The following is a 13,435-nucleotide window of genomic DNA, read 5'->3' as shown; positions in this document are numbered from 1 at the left end:
TATGATATCCTTACGTAATCGCAGAGCCATGGAAAACCCTGATCATTTTAAAGTGGCTTTATCCGCATATTAAACCAATAGATTTTCCTCATAAATCATAATTATGGGGATTTAATCAGTATAATGTAAAATTAGGCTATTGATGTATTGTACAGCCAATCCGGCCCCAGTGTCCTTCTGGATTTGATTTATAAAAACATTTGCTTATTTGATTCTTTCACCTTTAACTTTAAAAGATTTACATTGAACTCTAAGGTAAATTGAGTTGACTTTTTGCTTTTTTAAAAGTGTGTTTGTGTCAAAATATATTTTATTTAAAGATTTAAAAAAAAAATGGTGTTCTTTATGCATTTATTTACTTGAAACTACACTCTCACCATATCAGACGACTTTGAGTGTATTTGTTTTGTTTCAGACATAGAGTTGAAACAGATTGACATATATTACTGTTAGGATGATGTTAGCGCAGAGTCTTGTGAGCCGAGGGGCTCAGCATGATTCACTGCTGCTGATTGCTGACAGTTTATGTCATGGTTTTCCCAGAGTTCAGCTGCCTACGTTTTTTCCATTTCATTGACCCGCTGTAACAACATCTGGAGTCTGTAAAAACCATTCTTCCCTTTTGTTTGTTTAAGTTAAACTTTTCCCACATCACTTTTAACACTTCTTGGATGAAGTTTCGAGAAAAAAACTGTAAAAGCTGACCTCATGTAATCTGGACAGAAAACTGAGTGAGAGTAGAGAAACATCTTTTAGGAAATGATAGGAAATTCTTAATTTTTAATTATTGAAATACAAGAGAGTCCAAGGATTCAGAGGCAATCTCCTCTGTTGGTTATAGCTTAGATGTTTGCCAAAAATCTGCTGAGTGGGGTATAAAAGAGTTGTTGTGGGCAGAGCTGGATAGGAGGGTCGGGCAGTAGGAGCTGAAGGGGAAGAAGACGGGGGTGAATGTTCACAAGTCTGCCACAGAAAGGGGTGGGTTGAAGGAGAGATTTAGTGTTAGGACAGGCACATGGTAGTTGGGGGTAGACGGAAAGAGAAAGGGAAAGAAGGAGCTGTGGATCTGAGTTCCAACTGGAAGCTGTGTTCAGACAGGGAGAGAGAGCAGGAATGTGGCTCAGCGTGGGAATGAAGATGCTCTGACATGCTGAGAGACACTCTTAAGATTTGATGGATATATGAACCACTCTGGCTGTATGATGAAAACATCCCGTGAGTACATGATAATTTGTTACTGGCAGGAAACTACAGTGGTAGTTTGAAGTGTTTTGGAGAGTAGGCATATTAAGACAGATGCTTCACTGACGATAATTACTTATTATTCCCAATAAGACTGATTGAATGAATTTGTTCTTTTTATTTTAGATTGTTTTACAAAAGAGTATGAAAGGAATAAGATTATAAAGGCTCAGGACAAAACAAAATAAAAACCCGAAAAGTTTTTGCTCATGTTGTTGCCAATCAATATTTATCAAAAGTTTGGGATGAGACTGTGGGACTACCCACCTCATTCTGTATCTAAACTAGGTTTTCTTTGGGCATTTTGTCACGTCATATCCATGCAATGAATTACATAACAGCTGGGTTTTTTAAAAATATATTTTTGGTAATGTTGCACAAAGAGAATGGTAAAGGAAGGACGCCCTCGGTTGCCACAGATGCTTTAGTTGTGCACAGCTTTTAACATTCAGAGCCATTGTGTCACAGCCAAACTGGGTTTCATCTCTTTGTGAAACTGTAATTTTATACTGTACACAGTTTTAAGGCTGTGGGTTGTGGAGGGAAAACACAAGTTCTCATTTTTGGCATCATGCCCATCCAGCCTTTTATCCACAAGAGATTTCCTTAGAGAGAGGATGAGAGGACAGAATGTCTCAGTATCGTGTTACAGAATGCCAAACAGAGAGGAATTCCCAGCTCATGTTACTTGCTCCCAGTGGTCCAACCTGTGGCTGTGGGACACAAGAGGACCTGGCAGCGCTCTCACTATGAGCTACAGTTGAATAATACAGGCCTGATATTATCCCCCTAAGAGGGAAGGCTAGCTGCTCAGAAAACCTTTAGCTCCTGCTGATACAGGTGGGAACAGAGCAGAGTGGCTCCTGGACGCCTACACGTGTTGACTTAACTGCTGGTTAAGGGGGTAAACAGCAGACCTTTTCTATCATTCAAGGACAGAGGGAACTGCTAATATTTATTCAGTTGCATGACCAAAGTCACTTTTTATAGATTTCTGGATGGAAAACAAGTAAAGCAGCACAGGTGAGTTCAGGATTATATCTGGAAAAATGTCCGATAGCTGTATATTCATTTAAACAATACAACTGCTGTAATTATGAAGTATAGTGTGATGAATGATGGTGTTTTATGTTTCAGTTGTATTGTGTCAGGCTCAGATAGGGCTTGGAAATAAGACTTCAGATGTAATGGGAGAATTGTTTGTCAGCCGCTGGCGCAGTTTATGCACGATTATTCTGGATGTAATATTTACTGTCTGTATTCTTCTTCAAATTGTGGAAAGGTTTTTGAACAATAACAACAAAAAACCCACCCTGAAACTGGTAAGAGCTGTTTAATAAATAGATTTAGGTAGATATAAAATCTGTGCTTCATATGTTTTATGTAAAATAATTTACCACAGAGTCAGTTAGGTTTCTAATGCTTAAAATGTACCTGTGGAGTGACTCACCATGATGTAAGGCATTGTTTGGTTATGTGTTTTTTTGAAACTTTAAGAATTTTTGTTATAAATTAGTCTTTGGATCAGTTTGTTAATTATCGTGAGACAAAAAGTAAAACAAAAAGCATTTTTCAGAACAACCAGAAGTTTAAAAACCTTAAGAAAAATGTTTTTATAGGAAACTGCAATAAACAACAAATAATCTTCTTCAATGAGGACAAGTAGGCCTTTTTTTAACATAAAAAAGTTATAATAATCATTTTTAGTACCTGCATTATTTCTCCTAACACATTCTTATAAATTCTGATGTTTATTGACTACAGTTTTACATTTCCTCTCCTAATGTAACGCAACCTATTTACTGTAGCACTGCTGTGTCAGACAGCATGTCTTGTGTAGGCGGTAAATGTCACCCAGCTCTATTAGCATTAATAGAAAGGCGCCAATGGTCTGTTTCCTCTCCTTGTCATCAGCGGCTCTGCAGACGTCTCACTCTGCAGGTCACCGGGACCAGTTTATGATCATGACTGGAGGGATCAATTATCACAAACTCTACTTGTTTGCTTTGCTTGGACTCTATTAAAGAGGCATAGAGTGCTGATAAGGATCCTTTTACCCTATTTACATTTTGTCACTGTTTGTTTTATACATAATAGTATCTCTGGATTTACCCAGATCTGCTGTCTGTCCAATCTTAAGTCTGTTGTGCGTGCTGGAAAAAGGCGCAGGCTTGGTTTTGGTTTCACTTGAAAGCCCAGTTTCTTTGTCAAAATGAAAACTAACTCATCTAATGTGACTATATTTCACTTTTTATCTCAAACAACAACATTTCTTGTATTTCAGAAATTGAGGCGAAAGAGGCGTGTGATTGGCTGCGGGCAGCAGGATTTCCCCAGTATGCTCAGCTCTTTGAAGGTAAAAAAACAAAAAAAACTCCTCCACACATTCACACATAACCAAAGGGTCGAAATGTTGACATTAAAGGGAAAAGGGTTAACAAAGTAGAACAGCAATAAAAGGCTTCTGTAAGGAACTAAAAATGGCTTTTTTTTTTATTTTAGATCTGTTCCTAAATAGAACAGTGTTTTTGATTGAACATGGACTTGCAAGCTGATGAGTGAATAATGGTACACAGTGTTATCTGGTCTGCCCCCAACACTGTACACAAAACCATGTATTCATGAGCTGCATAGTGCGCCTCATTTACACCACTATTCTCAGGAAGCCTTGGAGCTTGGACCGCAGTCAGATCCCTAGACACAGCAACACAAGTGGAAAATTCAGCTGCTTTTAAAGTCTAATCTTTTCCAAGCTACGATTACTACATAAACATGTCTTCTGTGCTTAAAGACTAAAGTCATGGGAAGAACTGGGTTTTATCAGAGCTTAAGGTAGCTGTACTCCCTCAGATCTCTGCGCTGTGGCCAGACTTCTGATGTGCTGTGGTGCAATATATTTGTTTTCTGACAGTTTGTAGATAGTATGTGGACTTTGGCAATGAATACAGACATTGCTGTTTGAGTGAATAATAAGTTAACGTAATTTTAGTATGATATTGGGATTGTGTATTAGAAATTATCCCAGTGCTTGAAGCTTTTGCCATTTTTTTAAGTCCAGAATACAGTTTAACAGAATATTTGCCCAACTTTAAAATCAGACCGAGCAACCTCTGCTTTTTGTAAGAAGTCGACAACTTGACATGAATGCAGTGGAATGTTAGATTCATCCTCTTAAGTTATGTAAGAGGAAGCCCATACCCAGGGCAAGACGTAATGCTCACAAGCCTGAACGCTGTTATTTGAACAAATTCTGTCTCTGCTCATTAGCATCACATACAAAACAAGTTTAATGGTCTCCCAGCTTTCAATGTAGTTCTGGAAAGAATGTGTTTTCCCCATCTCTCTTTCCATTCATCATATCCAAGAACACTGCTAAAATGTCAGGGAGGAATTTGAACACTGCTTCTTTCTCCAACTTTTATTCTTTTTTTTCCAGATTCGCAGTTTCCCATTGACATTACTCCTGTGAAAAGAGATCATGATTTTTTGGACAAAGATCTTGTGGAACCTCTGTGCAGGTAATGCCATGTCAGATATTTATAGCTAATCTTTGAAATAAAGTTGCAAACACTGAAGTGGAGCTATGTTGAAGGCCCTGTGAAGTTTGACATGGAAGCACAACTTCCATGGAATGATGTGAAAAAAGTTTAAAAAGCTAAAAGCTGCAGACACAAATCCTGTATTTATACAACTGTTATTACATAAACTCGTTGGTTATCCCCTTTGGGATCGTGTCAGGAAGGGCATTCAGCTTAAAACTCTGCCAAATCAAACATGAAGCTACCCACTGTGGGGACCCCTTGTGGCAAGCGATCAGCTGAAAGTAGCTTACTATGAAGTTTTTTTCCCACTTGGAGTTATGTTTATTATTTCATTTATTAAATCACTGCTTACAGACCTTCACCAGGTCGCACAGATATATGGTGGTCCCCAAATGGACAAAATGAAAATTTTGGTTTAAAGTTGGTGTAAGCAACATGCTCTTTGGCCGCACTGGATAAAATACTTCTATATTAACCTGATGTCCTTTTTGTATTTTGTAAGTAATCTGAGAGATAAGAGAGTTTCCAGGCTTTAGAACACTTAGCCTGGGATTGGAGACTTTGGCTAGCATAAATTAGAACAACATCAGGTGGAAGGATATGGTTGTCCAATAGTGTGATTGACTCTTTTGAAGTCAGATCGGATCATTGACCTATTTTTAGCACTGCAAGAGGATACGGCTGTTTTTAAAATTTTTTTGGCCTTTTCCACATTTTATGCCTCTTGCAGCTTTATTAAATCCTTCACTTGCAAGAGCACTGATGAGACTCTTCTGCTGTTCATCTAACCCAACTATGCATAAATACTGTATATGATTTCCTAGTTTGCCAGAGAATGACTAAAAACGTACACTAAGCCAACAACTGGTGGTTATACATAACGTTCTTGTAGGGTGAGACAACGCATATACTTTTTCAAGCCAAGATGCAAACAGCACTCAGGCTACCACTGTAACTATAGCAACCATCCCAAGAGGAAAGCAGAAGGAACGTGAGGGGTGCCTTGCACAGCTCAATATGCTGTGACTCTAAACAACCCTAAAGCAACTCATCTGAATTCCAAACTAGCCACAGGATAAATACAACACAATTGGAAACAGTTCCACCTCTAACGTGATTGTTGTCCACGACGTTCCTCCATCTCTATGGTAACATTAGGATGGCTTTATTATCAGTTTTGCCACCACAGGCATGTGTGCAAAAATAAAAAGCGGCCTTCATCTTGTGATTGAACTGAAGCGGATAGTTATTTTATGTGTGTGAGTTGCTCTCTGATCCTTCACTAAGCAGCCTCCTTTTTATAGTAACCACATTCAAAGCTCTTCTGGCCTGCGGAATAAAGGGCCCCCAGCTTAGAGATCCCCCTCTTCATTGCTCCACTATCTACAGTAACAATCATGGGAACGTCTTGTTTAACTAACCCCTTCTGTAACACTGGAGAATGGTTAGAGGCCTTTTACTGACACAGAACAATACTGTCAGTCGGTTAAAAAAAAGCCTGTTAGCAGTATGTGGAGCTGTTAAAGCTTGAAATTATCTTACCGCACATTTGTTTCTTTGTCTAAAGCCAACACTCAGTTTAGCGGGAGTGTGTTTTCTTATGTCGTCATTTTTTCCATCTGCAGCGGTTGGTTCATTTTCAGCTCTTAGTGCCGTTGTACAGTGTACTGTAAATTCCAGTTGGCACACCCATAAACTGTAATCACTAAGGATACGCTCAAAGCCTTAGTTCGTGATGCTTATTAGAGATACTGAAAGCATTCACTGTTTCTTTTTATAAAACTACGTTAAGGAAATGTACATCAGTATTTATAAATAGATTATGATAAATGCAAAACTTACAGCTATATTGTCTATGCTTCATGTTAAGGACAGTCTTTCTAAATCACCATGCTAAGTTGAAGATCACATTTAAGGCCTATATGTTAACACGTACAGGGGAAAATTTTGAATGAATTTGATTAGGCAAAGTTGAACTAAAGTTCACGTTTGTCAGACTGCAACAGGCAGCCCTTCGAGCCACTATCACTTAGAGAACAGAGCAACTGACAATTACCGGTGTTCATTAGGTTTAGGGTACTATTATATGGATAAATTCAGTTTCCCACTGGGTCTGGCTGTGCATCCAAACAGACACTGATCAGATTAACACTTAAACAACAAACAGAAGTGGATATTTTTCTAGTCTGCTCATCTGGTGTTGATTACTACTGCTGCTTTCTTTTGTTTGCTTGGAACAGCTTTTCATCCTAAGGCTGTTTTTCTTTCAGGCGACTCCACACTTTAAATAAGTGTGCCTCTATGAAACTTGACGTGAATCTTCCAAAGAAGAAAGTAAGTGTTAAAGTCTTTTTACTTTTACAGTTGTGACAAGTATAATATAACATTGAATGCATTTTGGATTTGGGGAAAAAACAGCATCCTCCTTGAAGAGATATATTTTTAAAACATTTTATGACTCAATTGGTTATATATTTATTTTTGCCACAACAATAGCCTTTTGTGTGCGACTCTCCACATAGTCTGGACTGCTTTGAGCTGTTATTCTTGGTTTGTAGCTCTTAATAGAAAAAAAAATCTTTGAGTCTAATACCACAGTAGTTATCAGTAAGTTTTAAGATGTTGAAAAGAAATGTTAATACATGCTTCAGCACAAATAGAACCTAACTTTATCTTTATATACAACTATTATTACATTCACAGTTATTACTTCTTATTTGTTCACGCACTGGAATGTAGCCTTTTCTTGGCTGGTTGCATAATGGTATTAGTCCTTTGCAAACACATTTTCCTTTTATTGCCTGTAGCTATCCTTTGTGCTATAGATTTTGTGTGATAGTACACACGTTTTAGCTTCCAGTGAAAAAATTTTCACACACACACTACAAAGAGGTAAAATATGCAAATTATCCTTTGTGGAGTGTTTCTGCATCCATGGTCTTTTTGATTGTTATTGTTATTTCAGTGGATAGTTATTTACTACTGCAGTAACTTTCATGAGACCTAAATAGCAGCAGTTGCAGTTATATCTGAATATCAGAATAATTAGTGTAAAATAATCTTTCTTTTCCCAGAGTGAAGACTCTGATGAAGACGATCTGTTTGCTATTAGTGACAAATGGACCTTTGAGTGGAGCAGCCGGCGTTGGTCCAGGTTACAGGACATTGACAGTCTGCTGGGAAATCACAGAGAGGGTGAGCTCTCCAGAGATGGTGTGCCCCTGAGAACTACCACCAGCAGCGAGAGTGTTCTGACAGACCTCAGTGAGCCAGAGGTCTCTTCTTTGCACAGCGAGAGCAGCGGAGGCAGCGGTCATCGGGGCCTCAGCACAGAGGACTCTGACTGTTCCAACCGCACCTGCTCAGACACTGCAGCAATGCCAGACTCAACTTCTCTCACAATGCCTCACATCCCCAAAGAATTTGCTCACTTCAATTCACCATCTGACAAGCACAGCAAAACAACCCACGCCAAGGAGTTACTAAAGCGTATGGATACACTGAGCTCCCGAGGTACTCTGGGAAAAGGCCATAAGACGCTGGTAATCAGCTCTCCTGTGCTGCAGCAGGAGGCCCAGGCCCTGAAGAAATTGAGGTGTGAAGACATAATAAATGGAGATGGTGGAGCTCTGGAACCACCATGCAATAAAATTCTGCCGTCCCACTCCAGTAGTGAGGGTAGCAGCCATTCTGGTGGCAGCACTGTCAGCACACCCAGCCTAAAAGAGCGTAAACCTCACCGTGTTGACCATAAACGCAGCGGCATGTATTTGGAGGACATGGACATCTTCTCAGGATCCCAAATGAATAAAGTTGCAGAACAAAATCGTAGAAATGAATTTTGCTCTTATGAAAACCTCGTGGTCCACATTCCCAAAGACCACAAGCCAGGAACCTTCCCCAAAGCATTGTCCATAGAGAGCCTGTCCCCAACTGGTGGCGCCTCAATTAACTGGCACACTGGCAGCATGCACCTGGACTCCCCTTTAATTTCATGCAGAAAGGAAACACGGCCTGCCACCCAGTCCTCTTCCAGAGGTAGCCGCATCAGTGTGTACGATAATGTTCCTGGCTCGCATCTGTATGCCAGCACTGGAGACCTGATAGACCTGGAGAAAGAGGATCTGTTTCCACACCTGGATGATATCTTACTGCATGTCAATGGTCTACAACAGATAGTGGACCACTGGTCAAAAAATGTGTTACCTGGAGGCGAGGGGATAGTACAGATCGATGACGGGAAGGATGATACAGCAGGGCTTCAGTCCTCTAGTCAGATTACATTGGACTTTGAGGGGAATTCTGTCACGGAAAGCCAGATTGTGCCTAGTGATGGAGACAGAGACAAAATATCACTTACAGAGACAGAATCTACAAGGCTCAGGGAAAGGAGGGACTCCGGTGTAGGTGCATCACTCACAAGACCTAATAGGTAAGACTGAACTGATGGAACTAAGCAGTAAGAGTATGTTAAGATGAATAAAAGTTTACTCTATTTTCTTTGCTTTTTTAATCTCTTCTGGCATTAGGTTAAGATGGCCCAGCTTTCAGATATCTAATCGTCTAAGTCACTCAAGAGCATCCCTGCAGATCACAAACCAATCAGCAGGCCAGCTGAGTTTGTTACAAAAGTTTTCACTGTTGCGTTTGACTGCAATCATGGAGAAGTATTCCCTGACCAATAAACATGGCTGGACTTGGTAAGTCTAACATATTCTCCCAACTACTTATGTTTGATTCCTATTTTCAATTTGGATTTTATTACAGTTCTTTGAACTGATAATCACTCTCAGTCGTCAGTATTCTTTATGTATGTATTTGTCCAAATCCTGATATACTGTATTGGCGTCCTTCATTGCCATCATCTTTCTTTAGTCTAAAGAGAATTTTTAAAAACATGTGCTAATGTCTCTCCTAGGTCTGTGCCAAAATTTATGAAGAGAATGAAGGTACCAGATTATAAGGATAAGAATGTGTTTGGAGTTCCTCTCATTGTGCATGTGCAGCGTTCAGGACAGCCCTTGCCCCTCGGCCTGCAGCAGGCCCTGCGGTACTTGAGGAGTCAGTGTCTTGACCAGGTCAGTGACAGCATACGATACTCTCACACTGCACATGCCTTTCATTTTCATATATGAAGTTTATGTGATATAACTGTTTTGCTTCCAGGTGGGTCTTTTTCGTAAATCAGGCGTGAAGTCTCGAATCCAAGCTCTGAGGCAGATGAATGAAAGTTCTCCAGAAAATGTAAATTATGAGGATCAGTCTGCCTATGATGTGGCTGATATGGTGAAGCAATTCTTCAGGGATTTACCTGAGCCCCTACTCACCAGCAAGCTGGGAGAGACCTTCCTCCATATTTACCAGTGTAAGTAAAGATTGCATTTTTATCTGTTATCACTACCTCTGCAAAGCACAAATGTTGTGTTCTAATCCTTCTATTCACCTGTGCAGATGTACCAAAGGACCAAAGATTGCAAGCTGTCCAGGCCGCCATCATGTTGATGTCTGATGAAAATCGAGAGGTACTGCAGACGCTGCTCTGTTTCCTTAGTGATGTCACTTCCTCTGTGGCGGAGAACCAGATGACACCTATGAATATTGCTGTGTGCCTGGCTCCGTCCCTCTTCCATCTCAACAAAATGAAGAAGGACAATCTTTCACCAAGGTATTGTTTTCTTTTTTTCTTGTGTTACACTTAACTTGGTGTCTGTGGTTTTGGGTAACATTACCTGCCATTCTGTGTTTACAAAAATAATGATGAAGACATGCATACATTAACTCCTGCATGATTATCTTCCCCACAGCTCCATAAAGATCGCTATAAAGTGGGTTACAGATTTTACTCATCCCTCAGGGGTGCAGTAGATATCTGTCTTTCTGGGCCAGTTTTACCCCAGTTAAAGCTTAATGTTTTATGAGATCATGCTGTGTACAAACAAAGCAAAGCTCTCTAATTTAGCAAGTTGAAATTGTTGCTAAAGAGATCAAAGCGGTTTCCTGCAGAGCGGAAGAAGGGTTTATATACTGTTTCTTGTGGGGATGTTGACCTGAAGTCCCTGCTGGCCTAATAGGTTTTCTCTCCTCATATAATCTCCAGGGGCATGCATAAGAAGTATGCTACTGGCAGACCAGACCAGAAGGATCTGAATGAGAATTTAGCAGCGGCACAGGGCCTCGCTCACATGATCATAGAGTGCAACCGCCTCTTTGAGGTACGAGAACCTGTGTTTATTGTGCAGTAAGAATTTAAAGCCTGGATGCAGTATCTAGTCTTGTTTTTATTTGCTGTGAGCCTTACCTTATGCTTTTACGCACCCATTAGATCCCTCATGAGATGGTTACTCAGTCGCGTAATTCCTACGTGGAGGCTGATTTGCATGCACCAACAATTGACGAGCTGTGCAAGCAGTCGGAAGATGAGGATGGAACATACCAAACGCTTTTGGAGGGGAGACTTCAGAACCTGCTCAAAGAGGCCCGGGAAAAATCCAAATACTGGGTGTCGTGCAGCAGCTCTGATAACACAGAGCTCTATTATAAGAAGGTTCGTTTTCTAACCTAAACTTAAACCACTATCTTTATTTCAAAGATAGTGGTACATGAAAACAATCCTTTTTGTGTCTTATGTGTGTGATCCAGGTAGGAGATGGCAACCCTTTGAGACGTTGGAAAGTGTCTGTCGAGGTGGAAGCACCGCCATCTGTGGTGTTGAACCGGGTGCTGCGAGAGCGCCACCTGTGGGATATGGACCTCCTTCAGTGGAAAGTGTGCGAGACACTGGACAGGCAAACAGAAGTGTTTCAGTATGTCCTGAGTCGCATGCCCCCTCATCCCAGCAGGGACTTTGTAGTTCTTAGGTGAGTGCTTAAGAAAACTCAGTGCACCATATGATCTCTTATTTTGGGAATAGCTCAAATTGTATTTCTTTAGATACCATAATCAGTCTCTTTCTGTGCATTCAAGGTCATGGAGGACAGACTTGCCCAAAGGTGCTTGCTCCCTGGTTTCTGTGTCTATAGAGCACGAAGACTGTCCTCCTTTAGGAGGGATAAGGGCTATAGTCCTGGAGTCTAACTACCTATTAGAGCCCTGTGGCTCAGGAAAGTCCAGACTAACTCACATCTGCAGAGTGGACATGAAGTAAGTCCTACAATGAGCTTTTACACAAGATTCTTTTAGAAAGTGCTATAAAGAAAAGTTGTTCTCTTATGGTTTGAGCTGCATTTCTAAATATTTTGTGATGTATGCTATAGTATATTGAATATAGTGTTTTGATTTCAGGGGAAGGACTCCAGACTGGTACAACAAAGCCTTTGGCCACCTTTGTGCTGCAGAAGCTGCCCGAATCCGCAACTCCTTTCAGCCACTAATCACAGACGGCCCAGAGACCAAAATCTGAAATTCTTTGCTGCTTGTGTCTGCTCAGCCTTGAGATCAACATTGAGCCTTTGAGTCATTGCTAACAGCCACAAAAAGCAGAGACAGGGCTCCAGAACAAAAGCACAGTTTATTGTTTGTTTGTCTGAATGCAAAATGCTCTGATAATAACTTATGGCTCCTCTGAAATTGCACAATTTTAAAAGAGGACATCTTATAGGCGCTGAGCATAATTCTTCATTGGGAAATTAATTATCCTGCCAATATCATTGACATTTATGACTATTTTATTTACCTTCATGTTTCTAAAACTGTATGTTATAATAATTATCTTTAATAATATTATTGTATTATTGTTTCTACAATGTCTAGGACATTCGAGCTCTGAAATGCTTCTGGGAAGCATATATTTGTTTGTTTCAGATTTAAAGCTATAATTATTATGATGTACACTCAAGTGTATATATGTGTGTCTGTGTGTGTGAATATACTGTAAATTAAATAGAATGTATATTTTGTATATATGTGTGTATATATATATATACATATATATATATATGAAGGGGTAATGAGTACATATGTTAATTTTCCATATATTAATTCATTTTTCTGTGTGAACCGTTCTGTCAAACACATGGTACAAAATTGTAAGCTGGTTTTACTTTGCTCCTTTATTGCCATTTTGAAATGGGTGTAACTGTAATAAACGTTGACCTTCAGTGGTTGTGAAGAAGGTGACTTAAGGTTTGACTTGATCATACCTGCTTTAGGGTACTGGATTGTGCAGTCAGGTCCAAAAATTTCTTTTTTAAAAAAAATAAAACCATTAAAATAATGAAATGTTTTGTGTGCTGATTCCTAATTGTATTATCTGATTCTAAAAATAAGTAAAAATTTAAACAGTATTTTTGGGAGTATGTGAACTCAATTAATGCTCAAAAGAAGCTAAGAACTTGTTACAGACGTTTAAGAGGTGTCAGAAATTCTCATTTAAAAATACTTAAATATTTTTAAATACAAAAGTTCATACACCGAGCAAGAAAACACACTTCACTCTGATTTGGAATGAGAGGGACCTCTGCTGGCTTTTTACAAAACTCATGTGACTCGAAATAGTGCACAGAGGATGACTTATCTGAAATTGATTGCTTTTATAATGCCACCTCAATAGTGGTTGAAAAAGCTAATAAAGACTGTTTTATTATTCTCTGGCTTTTTTCTTCCAAACTACATGGTAACTATATGGTAACTTGCAAATGTACTGTTTATAAGAT

General features: G+C 39.6%; 1 protein-coding gene across 3 annotated transcripts in view; it reads left to right on the top strand.

Annotated features, from left to right (window-relative positions):
• stard13b (StAR related lipid transfer domain containing 13b) overlaps positions 1 to 13,435 on the top strand; it is a 59,380-nt gene extending 45,945 nt beyond the window's left edge. Inside the window, exons 6-18 of one of the 3 annotated variants that reach the window (XM_084950039.1) lie at positions 3,527 to 3,598; positions 4,679 to 4,760; positions 7,055 to 7,118; positions 7,859 to 9,216; positions 9,314 to 9,484; positions 9,703 to 9,862; positions 9,951 to 10,149; positions 10,236 to 10,449; positions 10,882 to 10,996; positions 11,107 to 11,328; positions 11,424 to 11,641; positions 11,748 to 11,924; positions 12,066 to 13,435. In XM_084950039.1, coding sequence (XP_084806165.1) covers positions 3,527 to 3,598; positions 4,679 to 4,760; positions 7,055 to 7,118; positions 7,859 to 9,216; positions 9,314 to 9,484; positions 9,703 to 9,862; positions 9,951 to 10,149; positions 10,236 to 10,449; positions 10,882 to 10,996; positions 11,107 to 11,328; positions 11,424 to 11,641; positions 11,748 to 11,924; positions 12,066 to 12,183 — 3,170 coding nt within the window. In that variant the 3' untranslated portion in view covers positions 12,184 to 13,435. The remainder of the gene's footprint in view (positions 1 to 3,526; positions 3,599 to 4,678; positions 4,761 to 7,054; positions 7,119 to 7,858; positions 9,217 to 9,313; positions 9,485 to 9,702; positions 9,863 to 9,950; positions 10,150 to 10,235; positions 10,450 to 10,881; positions 10,997 to 11,106; positions 11,329 to 11,423; positions 11,642 to 11,747; positions 11,925 to 12,065) is intronic. The other 2 variants (XM_084950040.1, XM_084950041.1) reach the window with 2 other exon arrangements.

Source organism: Perissodus microlepis, chromosome 14 (assembly GCF_051167445.1).
Source record: "Perissodus microlepis isolate ML-2025 ecotype Zambia chromosome 14, ASM5116744v1, whole genome shotgun sequence".
NCBI classification, from domain to species: domain Eukaryota; kingdom Metazoa; phylum Chordata; class Actinopteri; order Cichliformes; family Cichlidae; genus Perissodus; species Perissodus microlepis.
Note: the sequence above shows the minus strand (reverse complement) of the source record. Positions and strands in the feature narration are given on the sequence as shown.